Source organism: Miniopterus schreibersii (assembly GCF_964146895.1).
Source record: "Miniopterus schreibersii genome assembly, chromosome: 1".
Classification (NCBI taxonomy): Eukaryota; Metazoa; Chordata; class Mammalia; order Chiroptera; family Miniopteridae; genus Miniopterus; species Miniopterus schreibersii.
The window spans coordinates 126,355,458-126,380,650 of record NC_138101.1 but is presented as its reverse complement, the minus strand read 5'-3'; the positions used below and the strand labels follow the sequence as shown (position 1 = coordinate 126,380,650).

The window sequence follows — 25,193 nt, the reverse complement described above, 5'->3', positions numbered from 1 at the left end:
GCAGATGCTCATTACGATTCTTTTAACGTGCAACATGTGGGGGCCGACGCAGTTTCCTATCTACTGATATTATCTGCCGTCCAAAGCATTTTCTTTGAGAGGAAAATGGAAACGCAGCTGCGCCGTGGGCCCGGCCAGCCAGAGCTGGGGCTCCCTCCCTCCGTCTCCCCGCCGCTGCGGGCGGGAGGCTCCTCGGGAAACTGACTCGGGTTAGGGGAGCTCCGGGGTGGCCCGGGCGGGCGCGGGGCGCGGCGGGGCCGGGCCTTTGTGCGGTTTGGCTGTTTCCCGAGAGCCAGGAGGGTGGAAGGGGACTGCCTCCCGGGTCCGCGGCTCGTGCAGGCATCTGGCCCCCGGACCAGGTGCGGGGCGCCGGGCCGGTCGGGCTGCCGCTCTTGGCCTTGGCAACTTCTGGCCAATGAACCCGGCCCCCGTGGGTCCCCGGCGGGAGGCTGCGCCCCGGGCTCCAGGGGTCACGCGGGTGGCTCGCCCCGCGAGGCGCGCTGCTGGCGGAGGGCCGGGGCTGCGCGACCGCGGCCGCCAGCCCAACTTGGGTTCGCGCGGCGGGCGCGGCGGCCACTTGTGCCCCGGCCGCCGGTGCAGGGCCTCGGCGCGCTGGAGAGGGGGGGACGAGGTGGGGAAGCCGACAGCAGCACCCGCAAAGTGGGTCCGGGGCGCGGGCGCGCAAGAGGAGCGGAGCCCGAGCCCCGGGTCGCGCAGGCGCTGCACCCTCTGCCCGGTAACTCCGGTCCCGGCCAGAGACCCTGAAGAAAGGGGAAGGAAGTGGGACCACACGGGGTCCTCGGCAGGGGGTGGGGGACCCTCCACTCTCACCGCCCCCACCCAGTCGGCGGAGAAGTGCGGGCTGCCGTTCGAAAGGCGCGCCCCCAGCACCAGCCTCCCTCCTCGCCCCCGAGGAGACACCGGTGCAACAATGTGGAGAAGTAACTGGGAGACGCAGGGAAATACACGCACGTGTTTTCTCTTTTTGTTTCCCTGGTGGTTGGAATTTGCAGTTTTCTTCAGTTGTGGCTGCTAATTTATTCGTTTCATCGTTCGAAAGGGGCATATCGAGGCGGACCATGGGGCGGGGGGCGCACGGGACCCCTCTAGCTGGACCGACGGCCCCCACCTCGCAACTTTGGCCAAGACCAACTCGCCCTCTCACCAGGAGCGAGGAGAGTCCCTTCTTCTAAAGGGAACAAACTCTCCAGGCACAAAAGCGGCTTCCCCTCTCCTCCTCCGCACACCATCCCTCCCCGATAGGCATCAAGTTCTCCAGTAGTCCAACTTGAAGTCGGCAACGCTGGCGCTGCCTGGTGTGCAGAAGACGGGCAGAGAGGGGTCCCGGCTGGGAGGGGGGCCCTGCGCCCCCATTCCTGCACACGCGGGCTGGAGCCCAGGTTGCTGGGAGCCGCGGGAGCCTCCCGCCTGCTTGGATTGTGGTGGTGATCTCTCTAGAGAAAAGGGGATAGAGAGCGCTTGTCTTGCACTTTGGGTCGGAAGTGCGCGGTGTGTGTGTGTGTGTGTGTGTGTGTGTGTGTGTGTGTGTGTGTGTGTGGAGGGGCGGGAAAGAAAGGCACCCTCCGCTGTCCGTCATTCCCTCGCACCGGCCAAGTCCTCGCCAAGCCTCCCGGCGCATCCTTCCTCCGCCGCCCCCTCCCCTCCTTCCCTCAGCTGGGCTCGCGCGGAGCAGCCAGAGCAGCCAGTGAGAGCAACATCCTGGAAAAAGGGGGGAGCACCACCGCCCCCCAAAAGGGAAAAGAGGCCCCACCCTGACACGTTCTGCCGCTCGCAAGTCCCTCGCACCCCGCACCCCCTCCCCGCGCTCGCGGCCCCCCCGGCCCGCCGCGCGCGCATCAAAGCCGCTCTCCGCCGCGCGCAGGGGCCGCGGCTCACTAATGGGATTGCAGGCTGGTGCCCGGCTCCGCTGCTGCCGCCGCCGCCCGCGCTGCTGCCGCCGCCGCTGGAGCCCCAGCCCGAGCCCCCGCCTGCCCGAGCCCAGAGCCGCCGCGCCCGGGGCCCGAAGCCGCGGCGATGATCCGAATCTTTCCGGATTTCAGCGTGCAGGTGACGGCCGCGGCTGCTGGCGGGGCGGCCGCGGGGGTGCCGGCCGGCGCGGGCATGGGGAGGGCCGGCGCCGCGGCCAACGGCACCCCGCAGAACGTCCAGGGCATCACCTCCTATCAGCAGCGGTGAGTAGTCCCGCCCGGGCTGGGAGAGCGCCCCCGCCCCGGGGCGCCGGGGTGGGACTCACTTTGCCTCCCGTTCCAGGCGTTCCGGCACACATGCCCATCGATAGGGCTCACTTTGCCTGCCTCTCGTTCCACAGCCGAGAGAAAAAAAATAATCATCATGCACAGTTCGGATCGAAAGGCACTCCAGGGTGCTGGCAAAGTGAAATCATCTCTTGCCCTCTGCCTGGCCCCAAATCCAGAGCCTCAGCCCCGCTAGCCAAAGAGTTGCAGCGGAGTCTGGGACACCGCACAAGGTGCTTTGGCAAAGTTTGGGATTCCCGGCCCCTTCTGAGGTTTTTCTCTCAATGCCCCAGCCGGGCGCGGACTCGTGCTGACCCGCAGCCAGGGCGGCAATTGATCACCGGAGGCTGATTGATCATTTGTTTCCAAACAGAATAGGAACCATTCTCACGTGTAGCTGTAGACTTGCAATTCTACATAATAGTGTTACCGTGTCACCTGTTACTACAGGGAAATACAGCATGAAATCCGAGTCTCCTCGGCGCTGTTAAGTATTCATCTTAAACGCATTATAATGCAAATGTCTAAGAGGCAGACGTGCGAGCGAGGCGGCAAATTTTACAAAGTTAGGCGAGGTGGTGAGAAAGAAGGAAGTTATAAAGTATGACTTGTTTGCATTTCTCCCAAATATTTGTAGATTTTAAAATAGATGACTGTGACGCTGAAATAGTCAACGTTCTTGGATTCAGTTAGAATGAAAGGGAAAACATTCACCACCACCAGTGCCCTAGGACCCTGAAGTTTTTCCTTAAGGGCAATTTGTGATGTCTAAGATTTTATCGAAAATGTAATCCACAAAGATGTGCTAAGGAAAGCTAACAGGGTAGCAGGAAAGGTAAGCTCCCCATTTGTGGGGCTCAGTTTTTTAGAAGATGGAGAGAGAAAGAAGGAACACATGAAAATGTGAAATTAAATATTTGTGTTTCCCAGATTGCACACGATTAAACATCTGAGAGGTTTGCCAATGGCATTTAACTTAAAATATACACAATGCATAATTCAAACAACAGTTCCTATTTTTACCTTGTATTTCAAACTTCATTGATTTGAGAACCTTTGATTTGAACCAACAGTGTTTAAACTGAAAAGGTTAAGATAATCTATCACTGCCATATTTTGTGCCTTCTAACCAATGGCTCAGCGACCAGAGCAGATTTTGCATAACACTGTTTTCCAAGTTGATGCCCAATGTTGCAAATATTCTGTAGAAGACTTCATTACATGCTCTGGGTACTGTCGGAAGTTTTAAAAAGAGTCTTGAAGACAACTCAAAAAGAGGCTATTCCTTGTCACAGAGATTTTTTTTTGTTTAAATTATTCTAGTCTTGTTTTACTTCAGTGATTACAAGAACCTTTAATACAAAAGATCTGGGAATCTTTCAAACATAAAGGACTTAGAAAAGAATTAGATTTAGAAAAGAATTAGATTTTTTTCATGGTTCAGGTATGGTTTTTTTTTGTGTCACTTATAAAACATTTAAATGACAATGGACTCTGGCGGTCACTTTAACTAGGAAGTGCAAGCAATAGTCACAATAGTATTGTCTGTGAAGTAGGGATCAAGGGTCAGAAATGTCAGACAGCTTTTGGACCATTTCAGGGAATTCCGGGGAACTTCAACTAACCCATACGATATAAATTGGGCACAAAGGGAGGTCGTGAATTCAACCTGCAGGTTTCTTCTCAGAGTGTGGTGTGTCCTTCACCAGGAAGATATTCCCACATCCAGCATTCCTGCAAGTCAGGAGCACCCAGGGGTAACTCTCCATAGTCCCCACTCCAGCCCTGAAAGCTCACTGATGCCTTCCACAGTCATCTTTGAATTCGGGCCACTTCATCAAGTCACATAATCCCACCACTAGTTCTAAAGACTAAAGCTTTAAAAATAATCAACTCTAAAATTTAGCCTTTGGGATGTATTGTTCCCACCCTCGCTTCTTATGTTCTGCCGTATTGACAGAAGAGAAGGTGTTAGCTGTGGAAAATGTAGCCTTCTTTGGTTTCTTGACTCCGATTTGATGACACCTGTTACTGCTTTTAGTTTAGTTCATTTGGAGACAGGAGAGTGAGTCATGTGGGGCAGGAGTATTGGCAGGCAGGTGTTTAAGGGAGGGTCTGAGTCAGGAGTTAAGTCCCCTGTCCTCTGTCTGGCACTTCATCAGGCATGTAGGCCACCAACAAGTTAGGCTTTAGGGGCTGTGAGAGGCAGATTTAGTTTCCACCTCAAGACCTGGATATGATCGCTAAAGTGAATAATGACACATCATTTTACCAAACATTTATGTTGCATTAAAAACTTTTGGGGATTCTGCTGAGGGACTGACATGGGTGGTGGTGGTGTGCAGGGGGTGGGTGAGAGGATGGGGGGGGGGGCTCATGCAAAGAGTGGCCTGGGAGAACACAAGCTTTTCTCATTTGTCATCTTTGGGCAGAAACGCCCTAGGCTGGCTGTCCAGGAGTTGTCCAACTGGCAACTTTCCTTCCTCCCTCCCAGCCCATGCATCTTGGACTCAACACTCTTTAAGTTCATTTTTCAATCACGCTCATCTTCTCCTACCTGTAGAATGTAGTCCAAAGAGAATTCAAACACCACCATGCAGATTAACTACACCTCTGCTATGAAAAACACGTTTTCAGTTTCCAACTCAGCCTCCCTTTGCTGGAATGGTAGGACCGAATGGGACCCCTTTTCAGGTCTGTTTTCTTAAGTTTCAAGTAAAGTGCAAAGCCTCACATAGGACCAATGTTGTCCTCCTGGCTCTTTCCTTTATTCAAGTGGAGTGCCTTCCACTTTCCTGGCTCACACACGACTGACCCAAGTCTCTGCCCCCAAAGCTGCCCACACCCAGTAGAGGGGTTCAGTGGAGAGAAGGCTCTCTGACCGGGATCTGCCCAGGTAACAGGGTTCCAGCATTGGCCCTGCGCTGTGTGGCTCTTTCTCTAGGCCTCGCTGGGCTGCAAACTGGGGAGGCAGCTGGGCTAGATAGGATCAGAGGCCCCGTAGTTCGGTCTGGTCCTGCCCCAGGTCCCAGGAGCCCAGTGGTGAGCGGCGTCTGGGCGTAACTGTTTCAAGTCCTGGGGGTTCACCTGTGCACCCTGGGGTCTGCGGAGACGTATGCGCGCGAGTAATGCAGGAGCTCCGGCTGGGGAAACGCGGCTGAGCGCGCGGGGACCTCTGGGTTCCGGTGCCGCCGCGGTGCCCGCCCACCGGGCTCCGGCCGCGGGCTCGGCCAGCGCACTGCCCCCGCGGTTCTGCCCTGGGTCCCGGCCGGCGCCCCGGGACGGCGCCGCGGCCTCCCAGTGCCTCCGTGCCTTTCCCCTGGCTGCGATACTCCAGAGAAGGGAAGTGTTCACAACTGCAACTGAGTGGCGTTGTTGCGCCAGCAGCGGCGCTTCCCAGTCCCCCAACGAGCGAGGGAGAGAGAGGGTGAGAGAAGGCGAGGATGAGAGGAAGGGTGGGGGGAGAAGGGGTGTGTGTTTGCGTGCGAGAGCGCGCTTTGGAGCAAAGCAGCTGGAAAATGCCCAGAAATACTTTCACAGCGGTCAAGCCGGGAGCCCCCCGCGTGTCCTCCCCCCGTGCCCCCGCCCCTCCCGGCCTAGGCCCCGACCGCCCCCCGCAGGGAGGGTGGTGCCCCACCTGCCTCGGGGCCAGCCCCGGGTGGGGGGTGTGTGGCAGCGCGCGACGGCGAGAACCCGGAGGCGGCGGGGCCCTGGGCCGGGCTGCCCGCGGGGCCGTGCGGCAGCCTCCCCCCGCCGCCGCCTCCCCCTCCTCCGCCGCCGCCGGTCGCTCGTCTCCACGCTGGGCATGTCTCGGGAGCCGGAGCGGCCGGGGCCGCAGGGGCTCTGCGGCGCATGGACGGCGGCGGCGCCCGGCGAGCAGGGGGAGGAGAAGGCACCGGCGGCGGAGGAGGCGGCGACCTGCGGCGAGAGGCACCGGCGGCGCGAGGGGACGGCCGGCCGGCGGCGCGGCTCCGGCCCCACTACTTTTCCGTAGCCTCCCTGCCTCAGCAGCACGGCCGCCGCCGCCGCCGACACGGCCACGGCCACGGCCACGGCCGCCGCCGCCGCCCGCCGGGCCGCCGCTGAGCGCCGCGCACGCCCGCACTCACTCCCGCCACCCCACGCACACGCACACCCCCTGCCCTCCCCACAACCCCCACCCGGGGAGGGGGGAGAGAGGCAAAAAGTAAGAGAGGAAAAAAAATAGCAGGAAGATGGCGCCCACCAAGCCCAGCTTTCAGCAGGATCCTTCCAGGCGAGAACGGTAACACTTTTCTGTTTATTGAACCTGCCGCCGGGGCGGCTGCTCGCAACGCCGCCGCCGCCGCCGCCGCCGAGGTGGCGGGGCCCGCGCCGCAGCCCGCCTCCTGGGCCGCGAGCCCGCGGGACCGCGGCTGCCGGCTCGCGGCGGAGCGCTCCCCGCGCGCATTGTCCGCCGGCGGCGAGCGGGCTCCGGCGGCGGCGCCCGGCGTGCCAAGCAGTCGCACCGGCGCGGCTCGGCGAATAGAGTGACTCGCTGACAGGAAAGAAAAAAAAAAAAAAAAAAAAAGAAAAAGAAAAAAAAAAGGAAAAGAAAAAGAGAAAGAAAGAAAAACAAACAAGAAAGAGAAGGGGCTGCTGTGCGACGGGGAGCAGCGGGGAGGGTGGGGGCCGGGGGATCCCCGGGGCCGCCGCAGGTCCCTTGGCAGCTGCTCTCGAGGAAGGACTGAGCTGGGGAGGGGGAGGGCAGGCGGAGGGGAGGAGGCGCGGGGAGGAGGCCGGGGCGGGGAGCGCGAGCTCGCGCCAGGCCGGGCTGGGGCGCGGAGCGGCCGTCCCCGCGCCGAGCTGCTAGGCCGGGCCGAGTTGCGGCGCGGGGCGCTCGGCCGCTGCCTCCCGGCGGCCCAGGCTGCGCCCTTCGCCTCGGCAACTTGCGGGTCTCCCGCTTTGCCCTCCGCTCTCCTTTTGCCTCCTTTCCACTCCTCCGCCCCGCCCCCCCCCCCCCGCAGAAAAAGGGAAAATAAAGAGGAAAACCCCCCAGTTCCAATAAGCAATCAACTAGCGAGATGGAAAAATGTGCCAACAGTTGGAGCATCTGATGCCCCGTTAGTTACTGCTCGGGGATCCGTGTTTTAAAAAGTTCCTGGTGAGAATTGCATATCCAGGCAAGGGGCTCAGCCGAGCATGTCTGCTGCAAGTTAGTTAAACTAAAGCCAAAGGGAAAGGGAGTTTGTATTCAAAATATCCTTCACCGCCCTTCCTGCGTGAATGGCATTGTTAGGTTTCAGAGTAACTAAGCACCCCCCACCCCCGTGGTTTTCCCTCCCGCTGTCCACGCAGCCCATACTTTGTTTGGAATCTTTTCTGCTATTAATTGGCAGCGTCAATGACATTAATTGCATATAGCATATTGGTTTGGGCAAAGTGAATTTCTTTTTCTGCCTCTGAAGAGGAAATGCTCCATAGGAAGTATGAAATGTTGCCCATTGATTCGTGAGGAAAACAAATGGAGTTAGATATATGCACCCCCCTCCCCACCCGGTCCCCAGCAGAGATGTTTACTTTCTTCACAGGCTTAAGTGAACTTGATGATGAGGGAAGTCCTGAGTTGCAAAATTTAATTATTATTACATGGGCGGTTTAATTTTTGATACAATGTAGCATTTAACCTATAGCTCATAGCCAGAGAAAGCAGAGAGGTATTTAAACAAGCTATTCATTTAAAAAGCTTCAGTTACATTATTGTATGTTTCCTTCATACAATAAGGCTTTAGAACGATCAGGATTAAGGAAATCATTTTATTAAGTAGGTATATACTAATTCTAAACTCTAGGTAATTTCTATAGAAATCACACACCTGAGAGTAAACCATACATAATCCAGTTCTTAAGAGATGTTAAATGTATTTAGCATTTGCTATCTGACAACTCATATAGCTAAAATGAACATTTAGTATTAGTGTTTTATGAAGAATTCACATATTAACCACTTCTTTAGATAGAAAAATTTTATCCACATGGTGATGAACGCTTTTGAAATGAGAAGATTGTAATTTCCTTCCTTCCTCCCTTCCTCCTTCCCAGGCTCTGTGGGGTAGTAAATGTATTTACTGGGATGGCCCCAGTAATCTCTCTAGCAGAGGCCTGTTTGTGTGCCATTTTGGGAATTTCTCTGAGATAGGAATCTTGAAGATGGAATTAATTTCTAGAGGAAACTTCATAGCCTGTGCATGAGCGCGTTCTTTATCACCTGTCTCCATTTGGCATTCCAAGAAGGTAAATCAAAGTGCGCGATTTGTTATTCTGCTCCACTTGAGAGCTGAACTAAATAACACTTGGTCTGAAATTCTGATTGAAGTTGTAGGAGGATATACTGTATTTAATTTAATGCCCTTTAATGGCATCTTCTTGTTCAGCTCCGATGCTGTCATTTTAAAGGTTGGATCTGAGAAGGCTTAACTTGTAGGGAGAGGGAGGAGTAGTAAGGAGGTAGGGGGCAGAAGGAGTGATGTAGAGGAAGGAATGAAGGAGTTACAAACTAAATGTTTCAGACAGCCAGAAACCGACAAACTTCTCCCCCGTATCCAAACAGTCCTTTTATACCCTGAGGGTTCACTTTGTTTTTAGGGTTTTAAATGCTCTTAACACTTTAAGTGTAAACAGTACACATGCCAGTTGTTTTGGTTTTGTAAGGAGAAATGAAAAAAGGTGGCTTGTTCAGGAAGAGGTTGTTTTTCATAGTCACTTGCTAAGTAGAGTCATTTCACCTCGATGTTCACTTGTGCCTGGAACTTGTTGGTTAGTTGCATTATTTCTCAGTAACAGTTGAACACAAATAGGTTTATAAAAGGTGACTCTCTGTGGAAATGCTTTAAGTCAGTGATTTTCAAGCTTTTTCGTCTCATGGCACACATAAGCTAATTACTAAAATTCTGCGGCACACCAGGAGATACGTATTTTTTGCTAATCTGACAAAGTAGGTATAATTTTGATTCATTCACGGCAGACGGCTTTTGTTGTGTTGACTGTTGTTGTTTTTTTAATTTGACAATCTAAGGGAAAAGAGGTCAGTGCCCCTGACTAAATAGGCAGGTACTGCATGTTTTAAAAATTCTGGCGGCACACCGGTGTGCCAGGGCACACCGGTTGAAAATCACTGCGTTGAGTGATACCTTTCACTCATTTTAAAAACAGTTTTCAAATCATCAATTTCATAAAGGCACTGATGGACACTATTCTTTACTGCTTTCACATATACCAGTAATCAAAAACTTATTTAGAAAAAGTATCTTTTGAGTTGTCTTTTTGCTTAGTTATGAAACAACCGGCCTGAGTAGAAATAATACAGTGAAAATTTTATTTCCTTCTAATTATGTTTACAGAGTAAATTTTCGGAAACGGTGTTTCTTGATAACGTCTTTGATTACTATTTGGTATTCCTTAAATTTCTCTGATTCATGCACAGAGAAAATGCCTCTTTAGAGCCTGAAAAAACAGGTTGAAAACCTTGTGTATTTAAACTTGTTTGATTTTTCCTTAAACTCCAGTAGGCTGCAAATTATGTAGCACGACCACAGAGTTTTTCCACTATGTGGGTGTATAACCTGGAAAATAAGACTGACAGAAGTGTCAAGCATGTGATATGCCCATGCTAGTTTGCAAAGCACATTCCTATAGCACAGGGCTTTTGGTTCAAAAAGTAAAGGTGGTGGTGGAGACTTCTGGGGAGGCATTTCTTCCTACCGTGTAAGCTTAAACACAGAGTGATAAATGATGAGATGCGTTGTCTAACACTTGCTTATATATAAATAGCTCCACAAGATTGCTTAAATGATAATCGAAAATATGAAATAGGATGGCCTTCATATTACAAGGCCAAGGGTCTACAAATGGAAAAACTGAAATAATGAAATATTTCCAAGGCAACAGACTGTCAACAAGAACTGTAATGCATGGGCATATCATAGAACCACCCAAGAGGATATTAGATCGTATAGCTCAGGAGCCAGGAGTTATAATGACCTTTATTATGTGGCCCCCTCCCACATTACAGCATCCTTCCATATTTCCAGTTTCTAATTTATGAATCGAGAGACATGTAGCCCCTCCAAATCTGTAACATGCCAATTACGAGGTTTGATTTGTTACAATGAGCAAACTTGAATTCAACATTATTTGATGCTTTTGGTAAAAAAAAAAAAAAAAAAAAAATAAACGAGGTATTTTCAGCATCTAGTGGTATCATGAGTAAAATTTTGATCCTGCTGTCCTTACACATTCTTGAAAGTATGACTTTTATTTTTACTGAAAGTTATGTGAAAATAATCTCTCAGCAATGAATTGGCAAGAATTACATTGTGGCTTAAATAGGATCTACAGATTGGAATAGCTGGATATTTTTAGTGATATGAAGTTTGATTTTCCCCTGAAATTCTTCTACACGATGGTTGTTTCTACAATAGAGCTATTTTATAGGACTGTCAGAATTTTCACGAACCCCTCATCTCTTTTGCTCTGTCCCAGATCTTAGTCTGGAATCCACTGGCTTGTTCAAATTGCATGTTTAAAACAGGACCTGAAGTCCAGAATCCCCCGCTCTGTGGTGAGGTTTTCTACAACAGTATATATATATGTATGTATACGTATATGCATGTATATGTATGTGTATGTACATGTATATATACATATGTGCATGTATATATTTGTATGTAGATGCTTTTGTAAAGCAGCACGTTGTGTGTGGGGTGTAGGCAATACAGCTTTTATTTAATTATTTTTTAAGCTGTAGAGCTTTATATTTGGAGGGATATTTGTGGGCATGTATCATGAAGATTAGTAACAGTAACTCCAATGTAAACCTTCGTCTATTTTTGTTTTCCTACTTTTCCTGCAATTCTTGTGATCTTCTTTCCTATGCAGAATGCCATTCACTAAATTTAAAGAAAATTAAGCACACATGAGAGCAGAAGTAGGCCCTCCCTGTGGCGGTTACGTGGCCACTTATTTTATACTGTAGCATTTCATCACTTGAATTAATTTAAAAAAAATTTTGCATTGCACTGGCTTAGAATCTAACTTCAGGTGTTTTATAGACATTCCTTAATTGTTTACAATGAATAAGGCTGAAACTTAGTGGAAGAATTAGTGTGTTGAAAATTGTAGTTCATTAGTTGATTAAAATACTAATTTTAAAATTTAAATGCTACCAAAGTTGCATATAACAGAATGTGTAAAACTTTAAATATTTAAGTCTGTACTATGATTAGGTAAGAACTAGCAGGATTTATGGGAAAATTCATTTATGTGTGCTTTACATTAAATAATGTTAGTATTTTCACAATAAACAGTACCCCCGCCTTTTTTCCCCTTGCTGGGCAGTGTAATAAACCAACTGTAACCAAATGGTATTTTTACTGCGCTGGGCCCCATTAGCGTGAATAGGATGTTTGCACTATTAAGTTTGATAGAACCTTACATAGTTAGAATAATTTGTAGTAACATTAGTGATACTACAGGGCATAAGCAGGACGTGGCTTGGTGAGAGGGAAGTGATTGCTGCTACATCTGAAGTGACTAGGGCAGTCACAAAATTAAACAACACTTGAAGTTATTGTCTGTATATATTTCTAAGGCATAATGTCTTGGTGAATTAATTGACATACTTGTGGTTTTTGCACAAAATCATGAGATGCAAAATGAAAACCCCATATTACCATGGCCCAAAGTGCATGAGGCCCTTGACAGTGATGATTGATTGATTGGTTCACTCAGCTTTATTTATTGAACCTCTACTATGGACCATGGGTTCGTTGTGAATAATATACCCTGTAAGAGCAGTGGTTCTGGTTGTAGACTTTTCCTTGTATGGGACATGCAAAATATTGCAGAGATCCAGAAAACACCTTTTCTGAAAGAGGTGCAGAATTCATAGAAGTATAAATAAGTCTATTGCTTTTGACTTCTGTTAGCTTGGTGTTCTGGGGGAACAGACATTCAGTTTGTAAAATATTGGAATTAATGATTATGAAATGATTAGTTCTTGGTAAAAAGGAAAAAAAAGATGCTATATAAATATAAATTGTAGCAAATTTTAAGTGAAGGTATTTAAAAATAGAGATGACATATGAAAATAAACATTTATCGGACACTACTTTGTTTCAGGCCCTGTATTGAATACTTCACAGTAATTTTCTCATCAGTTTCCCCCCTGCCCTGTGAGGGAAGTGCTAATATCCCATTTATGGATGAGAAAATAGAGGCTTGTCAATCCCAAGGCGGGTGGTAGAGTTGGAGATTGAATTCAGGTTTGAGTAGAAGTGTACCTTAACAGCAGTGTGAGGGGCTTGCATTTTTTGATTTTTGAAGTCAGGGATTTCTGAGCAGATGCTGGAGAGAGTTCCTGTGACAAGAAAGACCCAGCACGCTGTGGATAGTGATCTAGATCTCTGCTTCTTGGTCCTTTAGCAGATGTTTGGAGAATTTCAGAAATACAGTGTTTATGAGGTTAGAGGAAGAATCAATGTTTAAGTTATTCTCACTCCACTCTTTAACATCTGAATAGTTTTGTGAGCAAGCTCCATAGCTATTTATACTTCAGGGCAGATTTTCTTACTGAATGGCGAGAGAAGAATAAGTTTGCTGCTTACATAAGCCTATTTGGTCATAGCCTGTGAAATACACAAGGAGCTCTTCTGCTCCTGAGCCACACCTCAGAGCGTGCCTCAGTTTGCCTAAAGATTACAGTTGGGGCATTTTTATTTTGTGACAGTTTTGCCACCAAGTGGTTAGAAGCAGCCTCATAGAGCTTTCTAAATAACACACTTTAGTGCCTAACTGTATTTCTGGATATTGGGCTATGTCTGGATAAGGACTTGTAAAGTCGGCCTCTTGCCAACTTATCTGGCATTATACTAATGGCAGCAAGTATTTATATAGCATTATGTACCAAGTAGTTTTCTAAGGGTTTGCATATATTAATGACCTCATTTAATTAAAAATATAACATGTTGAAAATGGACCACAATAAATACACAAATTATGTTATCATTATTTAGTGCCCCTGCCCCCCACAGTTGTGGCATTTTGAAGAAGGGAAAGTCTTTGGTCATGTTTTTATTTCTTTAATGCCAGGAATGAAAGGGATTAATTTGGTATGTAGCAGTTTTTTGACAAAAACTACACTTTAGGAAACTTTGCAGCATCTGACTCCTCCCTGCTCATTGTAGCACACATACTAGATTTGAGGTAGCAGACAAGCATACTGCATTTAGCTGAATGATTTTGGATGTAATACTGTTAACCAAGTAACTTCTTTTAAAAAAATGCATAGTAGAAATTTCAGAGCTTGAAACGACTAGATAAGCAGTACTTGCATATTTGTGGTTGGATGAGCTGAGTATTTTGCTTGTGTATCTTAATTATTCACCCTTATATTCAGAAATTTTTTGTTTACATAAAGAATAGGTTGCCTTATAAGATGTTGGGAATGGCTCATTTAGAGAAATGTTCTGCTAAGATATTAAAGGTAAAAAGTAACAGTAGAAAGTATATGTAAAAAATAGGTAACAAAATTTAAAAGAGCATTCAGATAATCTTAAAAGAAGTTACATCTGATTACAGTATTTATTATCATCACTCTGCTAATGCAGAATTAAAGGGCTCTGACTTGGGTACATAGGTTGTAACTTAACAAATCTTTATCACATATTTTGGAAAGTAGTGCAACATAGCATTTTAAGACCACTTTGTGGAATCATAGGTCATTTCAGTAATATCTTGTAACTGCTGGTAGGCTCGGGCTTCTTTTATTTGTAAGATTCATAAAAAAAGAATTTTATTATGAAGAAAAATTTAATATTAGATCTAGGGCCATCTTTATGTGAATATAACTGAAATTAACATCCTCCCTCTCCACCTCCCCAATCTATAAATTTTCCTGTCTGCTGTTGTAACATTGCAGAAAATGATACTAGTTCTAAACTTCATTCAGAAGAACTTTACTTAGGAAGACTGCAGTATTTTGGTAGGGGCAAAGGAAAAAATTGAAATTTTGTAAAACCTATATATCTGGTCCTAGAAAATGGAGATATCAATGAATACGGATATTTTAGTAACTAATATGTGTTGCACTTATTGAAGGAGCATTTTTTCCCTACAAAAACAATTTACTCCTCAGGATCTATTTCTGAAAAACATATACATTCTATTCATATATATGAATGGGATGGTTTTATTTACTGCACACAATTTCTCTGTATGGTGTATATGGTTTATATATAAGCCACATATATGTATAGATACTGTTTATAACATTATATAAACCAGATATACCATGTTTGTATATATCTACCTAAAATGGGACAGTGTTGCAAAAATGTCTTGAGCATATTATAAATGTCTTACTTTAGATCGAGTTAAATTTAAATCTATGCTGTGGATTGGTGACTTTTTTGTTTTCCTAATGCTGTGAAGAAAAGTAGGCTCATCATTTTTTTCACACATTTTTATTGTTCTGTGTAAATGTAATTTGTTAATCCTGTGAAATTTGTCATAGATAAATTTGCTTGGATTATCTTGTCACCACCGTATCTGCATTCTTTTGTTCATTGCTTATTCATAATTTAACAGTCTGGCAGTGAGCCTTTTTGGGATGCTCACAAAAGATATATGACCTCTTCCAGCTGCTACTATAACCTGCAGAATGCACAGCAAGACATTAGAAACGTGAGGATTCCTCTACTGATTAGAGTGCTCTTCATTTAAACAGTCTGTTCCTAAGAATCTCAGGAATCTTTTGCTACCAGCAGTTTTGATTTTTTTTTTTTTTCTGCCTAACAGAATTAGTGCTAACAATTGAATCTTCATCTGGTATGAATTTTTCAGATTATCAAAAGGAAGTTAATTCCTTGAATGCTGTTTCTCCTTTGTAACTAAATACTTAACATTTTTATATTTGGGGGTGTTAAAGTTACTCAGAAATGTTTTTTGGGAGCGAGGAAGAATGGAGCGTGGAGGAATGACCACATCCTAACCTTAGAAGAAATGGTCAGTTTAATCCCACTTCAATCCAAGCACTTTACAGTTTAGACTCTAAACACCGTATATTATATAATATGTGGCTTATATTAAAAATAGAATGTTACTTGAAGTGTAACCACATCTTTAGGTTTTCATTATTCTGAATTAGTTTAGCATATGAATTCTCATCTCCCCCCCCTTCTCTCTCTCTTTCTCTCTCTCAATCAGCAGATCAGTTTATGAGTAATGGCTAGTTTTTGTCTCTGTTCTGTGCAGGCATATGATTATGGTTCAAAATAATTCATTGCTAATCCATGCAGTATTGGTTCATCTCCATCACTCTGTTCTGTGATTAGAGCCTCAGGCCTGCTGCCTTGCTTTCTGCCCTGATTTTCTTTAACTGCAACCCTTGTTTTAATATAGTTCTGTAGTCACCACTCTCCTCCTAGCCCCCCTCCATTCCTCATAGATATCGATTGCAGTAGATTAATATTTATTTGAAGCTATTTTTCAGACTTTGTGAAAAATGTATTCATTTCTTGCTGTGACTCTTCACCTAAAGGGAGGGGGAGGGAAGAAAAAGAGGGACTCAGGTATGTAAGTCTTCTTATAGGGAAAAGCTGTGACATTTCCCACCTTCATTCTCTGCTAGGGTCAAGGTTGGTTTGTTACACACAAATCAGGCGGTGTGGTTTCCTTCTAGACACGTTAAGCTACGATGTTAACAGTTGAACTCTTGTTTATAACAGTTCTAAAATGGCTTTCTGTATTTCCCAAGTACATACTGTAGTCAGTGCAACCAACATAATATACATTGATCAGCTTACATTGAATATGTCCAGGCAGGGACACGAAGCTATCGTTTTCCTTAACGTCAAAATTTGCCAATTTTACCAGGAGGTCATCTAACAGCTTTTTAAAGGACTTTGTTGCAGATCTCAGTAGTCCTGTGTTCCTTTTAATAATTACTTTGGTCTCATTGTAGCCGTGTGTTTGAAAGTGTAGGTCAATGAGGATGATTGCATTCAGAATTTCATGATCTGTGTAGTGGAACAAATTGAAAGCAAAGCCTGTATCAATCACTGTGAAGGGAGGGTTAATTGTTACCGCTTCTCAAGCCTCTGGACAGATAAACCAGTAATGAAATACTTATTGCTCTGATGTGTGAGTGCTAAAGGATGAAACAATGGAAACAGAGAGGTGGTAGGAGATAACCAAAAAGGTAAAGAAAAAAGAATAAGCGGGATGAAAGTATGGGACTGTGTACTGCATTAACTCTCTTAAAAGTAATATTGTTTTTAGCCTCCTACCCATCTTTTTCTGGCAGGTTAGGGCAGTGTCATATATCAGCTTGCTGCAGCCAAATAAGAATATAAATGGAAAACTCTCTTTCTGTAAAAAAAAAAAAATCTATAAAAAAGTACAGTTCTATGCTTTGTATGAATTCTGTACATTTTATAAAATAATGTTTGAGTTACTATTTAAGGTTTTTTTTTCTTTTAAAAGACTAGGGATGCTACCTGTGTTAAATAATTATAAATGCACAGCTGGCTTCAATTCTGGAATGCTCGAAAGGATTGTTTTGTTATCTTTGAAGAGATTTTGGAATTATTGGTCCACTGTAGACCGGAGCATAGAGGAAACTGTGAAATACATAAAGAAATAATACTAAAAATAAATAGTAATAAATAAGAATTAGCGTTGCAAAGAAATCATGAGTTCGGAGTAAACACATTTAACCATTTCTCCATATGAACTTAACATTTAAGCATCTGTTAGTTACTTATATGTTGAAATATATGCAAAAATATTTAGCCAAATTGAAGTCTTAGGCCCATGACAATCATCTCAACACAGTGGGTAGTTCTGAAAATTAATGAGAATGATAATACTGTAAAGACTGTTCCAGAGTTTGCCCAAATTCATTATCTAAGATTCTTGTTAAGAACATCTCAAAGAATTTTAACCAGGAAAATATATTAATGGTTCAAAAGCATTTTCAAAATCCTGAATTATAAAAGTATAATGGAATTATATATGCAAGAGTTATAGTTAGCAATACAGATAGCAGAAGACATTGTGAAGGCATATTTTTCCATAACCTGTATTGCTCTTGCATGTGGTTTCATCCATCAGGTTTAATCACATAGATTTTTTTTTTTTGTTGTATTTAGGATAAGAAAATCAAGATCATTTAAAAAATACAATGGGTTCCTTTCCATTAATGTGGGGAAGCTTCTAGCTATAAAAGTTAGGTATTCCTCTTAGCAGTCATTTTAGATTTGATATAAAAACTACTAACAAGATAGAACATTCTTAGCAAAAAGAAAGACCTGTTCCACCTCTTTATGTTTGTCTTCAGAATGTCAAGAATTTCCCAAGGCCTGTTTCTATGCAGTTTTGATGTGGCAGCATAGCAGTTTAAACAAATGATTGGGGCGTGGCCCTTTTTACCACAGTAGCACCATCCTCTGCCTAATGTGGTTTTGTACATTGTGAAAGATAACTGTAACAGTAACGATGTAGCATCCCTGGATCAGGGGATATTCAAAGAGCTACTAAAATGCTCTAGGGCGTTAGTCAGCAGAGAGCCCTAAAAGTCAGGCTGTACCAAAGGGTGTCAATTTTGTGTACAACAAAGGGCAAGCAAGAAGTGTCCCATTACTCAGTAATAGATGTGTACTTAAGACAGCCGTCTATGGGTATGGAGATTGTCAGGGCAGCACATTATGGATTACCACTGGGGCTTGCCCTTTGGGTCCTTGTCGAACAGGAGGTGATGGCATGCATCCTGGTCACCTGTGTGAGTCTTCCATTCTCTTTACAGGAAGGTGTGCTCTGCACAGGTTTAACCGTTCAGAGCCAGTTCAGAAGGTGTGCTCTGCACAGGTTTAACCGTTCAGAGCCAGCTAACATTTCCTTCCGGCTACAAACATTTATGACTACATGGTGATGTGGCTATATGATATAAAAGAATGAATTGAAGTATATGGTGGATTTTTTTTCTAATGGTATTAACATTTAAAAAATTCTTTATTAGAAAACTATTAAATAAACTGTTTCTAGATCAAATGTGATACTTGTCATTCAGGTTTCAATCTCTGAAATATAGGATATTTAAATATTTTTCTCCTCTGAAAACATCTTTGGAAGGAAACTTCTTATTGCAAGAATGTCCAGAGGGACATTGAGTGGAAGCAGTAGCCTGGATTAAGTTATTTTTTAAAGTGACATATGCACATGACTCAATGTAGCACTAAAGAAAAACACTAAAAGTGGTTAGTGATAAATACATTTGTTGGTTAAATTCAATCAAGGCAGTAGAACAACTCTGGAAATATTTGAAAATCAGATGATATACCATAAAGAAGGAAGTTAACAATGTAATATTTGATGGACAGGCAAGAGCTTAGGGGAATAACTAATCTCTGAAAAATTTGTGTGTTCCTAAAACATTTATAACAGAATAAATTTCTGCAGTGAGATATTTACCCAAACTACAACCTTTATTTTTTTTTAACTTTGTTTTTCAAAGGAGCTTTCTTCTATTTCCTCTCCCTTACTTGTAAGAGAGTACCGATTTAGTGTTTAAAGTGTAGACAGGTTTAAATATTTATGATTGGATAAGATTTCTTGCTTCTAATAAATTAATGACTTTTAAACTAGATGTATCATTTAGTCATTTATTATCATTTAGTCACTTTTTATTGTTTTAGAATATTTACAATTAATGATATTAACAGATACTGCAAGTATATTACTATGAGATAATTAACTTTTTTGCTTAATTTCTATATATGTAGATTATTTATACCTATATTCCATGTATTTTCTGTAGATTAAGAATATTTTATCTCCTATACCTGTATTTTATGCTTAATTATCAATGACAGTTTAACACCACTGATAAACATATTTTTCCCTAAAAAACTCTGTTCTTCAAAAAGATAATTTTCCATTTTTCTATTAAAACACTCAGGAAAAAATTTAAAAGCATGGTAGAGGGGATTTCTGTAACTCCTTTCTTTCCCTCTTCACTCATCAAAATCCTATTTTCTCAAACCTAATTTTGAGTGGGCACTAGGAGATAATCTGATTAGAACAGTTTACAGTTAGAGAAGCTTATTTTCATTTTTTAAAAGGAGCCAATGATAACAAACACATTTCCGTTAATAGAACATGGAGAATGCTCAGTGTGCCCTTGCCTGTCTCTTCACATCACACATGTACGCCCTTCCCCAGAGACACCGGCTTTGAAATAACTTCTGAAAATTCAACATCTCATAGTGACATTGTTTTAGAAATACGCCGACTTTCCCACATTGTTGTATAAAATGGGTAAGTAGCATCAGTTGGGATAAATACATGTGCTGTGCATATTTTTGTTGATGACCATTTTTTCTATCTAGTTAAAAGTCTCTCACTGTGGTAAGGCGCTATTACCATCAAGTGAAGAAATTTAGAATTGGGTGGTATGTTGTGACACCGAGGTTGGATGTGTTTGCTTAGTGCTGAAGTAGAATTTAAATGTGGAATTTATAGGTGGCTATAGCATTCTTTGTAGAAAGGAATCCACGGCAGATGTTTAGACTTGGGTTGAACCAAACCACAGTGGACTTCACAGTAGACTTCAGTCTGGACCCTTTCCCACTTCTTATGCAGTTGGGTTCATTTAGCAGGTCATGTTCCATCGAGCTGCATTTTGCTGTTTTCAGCTGCATCTGTTCCATGCACGGTCAAAAGACTTTTGATGATAGGTCCTAATTGAGTGTGGCCTCTTTTGACTTCAACAGGGATTTTTTTAAAACCCAGGATCCATAATTATTATAGCAGTCAGTGAATGGACTTCAAGGGATTAGAGAATCTCCTGAGATGACATATTCATACATTTTTATCAGTTACTCAAGGGGCTATATATTCTCCCAAAATCTGTGTCAAGAACTGTGAAGAGTCTGACATTTTACCCAACTTGCCAGCTAGTAAGTTAGCCTGCAGCAGTTTAATGGATGCTGATAGAGGATGCAAAACTCTTGGGCCAGCCATGAAGAAAAGTTTAATACAGCATTAGCAGTCGCCAGAGTACCAGCATTTAAGGCAATTCTCTGAGCCCCAGTTCCTACAGGTGATGAAAAGAGGGCCAGACAGCACCTCCGCATGCAGTTGGTTGTGTACAAGAGGAACTCTGAGCTTAGGGAACCTGAATCTTTTAGGATGGGCACAAAGTATGTCTTCCCTTTCCTCTGGAAGGAGAAACACTAGCCCTGTCCTTCCAAGGCTATTCTCTTTACGAACAAACCTCCGTATAGAGCCCAGGACAAAAGGCAGTTAGTGCCTGGCATGCAACATGTATAGGAATGCAAGAGACTCATACAGACTTGCCTCTCAATAGTTTGAACCACTGTTGTGGAGAGTATTCTAAAAGGGACGAGAGGACCTAGTGATGAAATAGTCCTCTAGGTTAGAACTTCTTTGAGCTTTATGTAACATGAGGTCAACTATTGAAAGGGAAAATAGCAAAGGTTTTGAATATGTAATTTTTCCAAAATCGTGTGTGATGCAAACATAGTTTTAGCTGACTCAGTAGTGGGTGAATCCTTATGTTATTCATATATTCACATTCTAGTGATTTATGTTTTATCAGAGTAGATGTTTGTCCTATTTTGTAAGCACACTCTCTTCCTGGTTTGCTCTATTTATCCATCAATTTTGTGTTGTTGAGAGTTCACTTTGTGTCTCTGCATTATATCATTTAAGTTTCCACATAACTGAAGAGGATAGTTCTGTCAATATCTCCACTTTATAAAGGCACAGTTAGTAAGGATTTCAAGTTGGGCTCAAGCTTCAGGCTGTATCGACTTATCATATGACAGAGGACATCTTTTTATTCTATTAGCTTCCTTCTGACTCTTGTAGATATATTTTATTCTTTCTTTTAATTGTGTAACTTTTATTTTAAATTATTTATTTTATTTTTCAATTACAGCTGACATACAGTTTTAGGTGAACACCCCAGTGATTAGACATTACAGAGTTTATTAAGTGATCATCCTGATAAATCTCACACCCAATCTGATACCATACATAGTTATTAGTATATTATTGACTATATTCCCTATGCTGTACTTTACATCCTCATGGCTATTCTGTAAGTACCAATTAGTACTTCTTAATCCCTTCACCTTTTTTACCCATCCCTCCAACTCCCCCTCCCATCTGACAACCATCAAAATATTCTCCGTATCTGAGTCTTTTTCTGTTCTGCTTGTTTGCTTATTTTGGTTTTTAGATTCAATTGTTGATAGATATGTATTTATTTTATTGTTCATATTTTTAATGTTTTTTTTTTCTTCTTAGAGAAGACCCTTTAACATTTCATGTAGTACTGGCTTGGTGGTGATGAACTCCTTTCTTTTTCTTGTCTGGGAAGCTCTTTATCTGCCCTTTGATTATAAATGATAGCTTTGCTGGGTAGAATAATATTGGTTGTAGGTCTTTGCTTTACTTGACTTAGAATATTTCTTGCCAATTCTTCTGTTGAAAAATCAGCTGATAATCTTATGGGACTGCCCTTGTAGGTAACTAACTGCTTTTCTCTTGCTGCTTTTAAGGTTCTTCCTTTGTCTTTAACCTTTTGCATTTTAGTTATTATATGTCTTGGTGTGAGCCTCTTTGGGTTCATCTTATTTAGGACTCTCTGCATTGCCTGGACTTGTATGTCTATTTCCTTCACCAAGTTATGGAAGTTTTCTGTCGCTATTATTTTTCAAATAGGTTTTCAGTTTCTTGCTCTCTTCTCCTTCCAGCACCCCATGATGTGAATGTTGGTACACTTGAAGTTGTCCCAGAGGCTATAGATTTATTTTCTATTTCATTATTTCTTCTGGAGCTTCTCTATATTCCCACATCACCTTCCTACATCATAATGTTTTACCATTCCTGTATTCTGCTCCTCACCCCATATAGGCCCAGCTGATGCTATAGGTTCTTTCATATATATATTACCTTTTAATACTTTGCATGGACTTGTAGGATTATGATTTTGTTTAGCAAGTTATACTCTGTAGTTCTACTTCCTACAGGGTTTTATAACATTTAACTGTGAATAAATTTATATTTTGTCAGTTATGGTGGCATGGATCATAATATATTCCTGTCTTTTGCATAGCATTGCACTTTTGTATATACTATAATTCATTGTAGCTCACTTAAAAGGCTTGGTTAAAATAACCCATGGCTTCTGGTAAATTCAGATCCAGTTATGATTAGGCATTCACCTCCAATCAGTGTCCAATGAATTGGTACTTTGCTTTCTCCTTTTCTAGTCTTTTAGCCCAATTTTTATTCCAATAGAATTTAACAATACAACACTAATATAATGTAATGCAAATTAATTATCAAAACAGCTTAATAACAAGACCACTCAGACCCAAATATCCTCTATTGGACATATTTTATAATTACTCTATGCAATGGGAATGTTTACATAAATATTAATAAAAAATCTGAAGATCATGTTAAAATATCAAACTAGAAGATGCTCTTGAGGAGGTAATGATGGCATATAGAAGTCTATCTGTTGAAAAGCAGATCATTGTTCATCATCAGAACCTATCATTAAAATTTTAAATATTCATAGCCAGTATAAAGGACACTAACCCAAATGATGGATGATGAAGAAATAATTTATAGTTTTTTTCTGTACTTGTCTTTCTACATAGATTGTGACCTCTTTAGAAGGGAAGAAATCAGTTTCCTTCACTTTGCATGCTCAGTGGTAAAACACATTCCTGGAACAGAGTTGGTGAATCAAGGAATGAATGAATTCCAGTCCTAATTATGTCTGTTACATACTTATGTTTCATCACATGAATTCCCTACATCTGTTGAAAATATACAACCACCTTTTGCATACCTCAAGACCTCTGATCTAAAAAAGAAATTAATAGGGAAAAAAAGCATTTTGTAATTGAAAATATAGGGTATCCCCCACAAAATGTATACACACTTAACAGCTGATAGCTCAATTGATGATTCTTTCTTTTCAGATTTAACCCATTGGAATTAATAATTATTCAAAGCATGTGTACATTTTTTGGGATACTATGTACTTTACCAATGCTTAGAAATTTTAGTGTATTTTGGGTTTCAAAGCTGAATTATTTGCATTGTCTGTTCTGGATTCCCTGAAGATTGTACTCCTGTAACTTTACAGAGAATAGTTTTAGGTTCAAGATGTGTCACAACTCTCTATTAAGCAAGAAACCAAGAAAGTCAGTTAGAACTAAATATACCATTGATAGTTTCTTTACCTCCAAATAGATGAATTCTGGAACAATGGAACATTTCCAATTAGAATTATATTTAACTCATATTAGAGTCAATTGCAGTTCCATAACATTTGAATTCCACTAATTCTATATTTCCCAAAATTATATCTATAATAATTTAAGTTGATTAGACCAAATTTTAAAAAAAAATCAATCATGTGAAATAGAACAGGTTACAAAAAGAGCTGACATTTTTCTAGGGATCTCTCCTCTGGTAGCACAGTTCAGCCATCACATGGTCTTGTGTACACAGTACCTATAACAACAATCTTTGTACAGAAAAGTCTCATGTAAGGCTACTCTGAATAACTATGATTAATTTAGCTCTTTACTACAATTGATTGGTAGTGGTGAACATTGTTACTTTCATACAAACCAAGAGAGGGATAAAACTTGATAAACTTAACTTGAACTTAATTTATAGAAAGAAATGAAATAATTAATGACTCTAGGGAAAGAATGGATCAGTAGTTCAAATATACTTATTTCTTTCTCTCTTTACCTTGAACATTGCTCACTTTCTCCAAAGTTTATTGTCTTTACTCACTAAATTTTGGCTTCAGTGCATACTAACCACTGAATATAATATATCTGAATAACCATTCAAATATATTGATGCATGTACTTTACCAAATTATCAAATAATTTTTGGAATGAAATTTAACTACAAATCTATTAATATACAGGTAGAGAAACACATCCAGTTCTCTGAAACCAAAATAACATCTGACATGTTGATGTATAAAACTATGTACACACACACACACACATCCTATGCAAATAGAAACAGAGCTCTCTACCTTATAACAGAGACATTCTATTCAGTGTTAGTAATGAAAATGCAATCTAATGGGATCTAATGGGCAAAAGCTTTCTATTTGTCCAGTGAGAGCATTGAGTTCCAGAAACAAATATAACCATTCATTGATATTTGGTGTGGTACTTTAGCATGATGATGATTTTATTCATTTTGTCCAGGTCCACTCTGGCTTTCAAATTCCAGAAGAAAGTTGTCTTCTGCATCCAATATCTATTTAGGAAGATTTCTCTCTTTCTGAAAAACAGACCATCTCTGGACTGTGTTTTCTTGTTTGGAAAATTTGAGCAACTACACATGTTACAGTTTTAATAATATTTTAACAGTTACTGCTTATTGTATTGTTATGTGTCAGACACAGTGTTAAGTTCTTTTTAGCACATTATCTTAACTTTCTAAACATTAGAATTTGTTAATTTGTAATTCATCTTTGATATCTTTAAGTATTGCTCTTTATAAACATTTATTTTCTATTCCAGGGATTTATATTGTATTTGTGTCTTCTCTTAGAAATTTTGAAAGCTTCAAAAATTTTAGTTTCGTTTGACTGCATCACTCAGTTATCGTTTGGACTGACATCAGTCTCTCAATTTGGGGAACGTGCACGTCTTAATCCCAAATATGGTGGTAAGATCACAGTAAGCATCATCGGTTTACCAAGTTCTGGTTTTCTCTGAGTTTTGTAAGGTAGGACATTTTGTAGAGTTTCTAAAGGTAGAAACTCTATCTTTTGAATCACTGCAGTTACCTTTGCTGCTCCCCAGCCCAACTCAGGATGGGAAAGCTTCAGTTTAGCTTTCA

General features: G+C 42.3%; 1 protein-coding gene across 4 annotated transcripts in view; it reads left to right on the top strand.

Moving 5' to 3' along the window:
* Nucleotides 1-6,372: 6,372 nt before the first annotated feature.
* NPAS3 (neuronal PAS domain protein 3) overlaps nucleotides 6,373-25,193 on the top strand; it is an 819,123-nt gene continuing 800,302 nt past the window's right edge. For all 4 annotated transcript variants that reach the window (XM_081157901.1, XM_081157899.1, XM_081157900.1 and 1 more), the window contains exon 1: nucleotides 6,373-6,519. In XM_081157901.1, coding sequence (XP_081014027.1) covers nucleotides 6,470-6,519 — 50 coding nt within the window. In that variant the 5' untranslated portion in view covers nucleotides 6,373-6,469. The remainder of the gene's footprint in view (nucleotides 6,520-25,193) is intronic.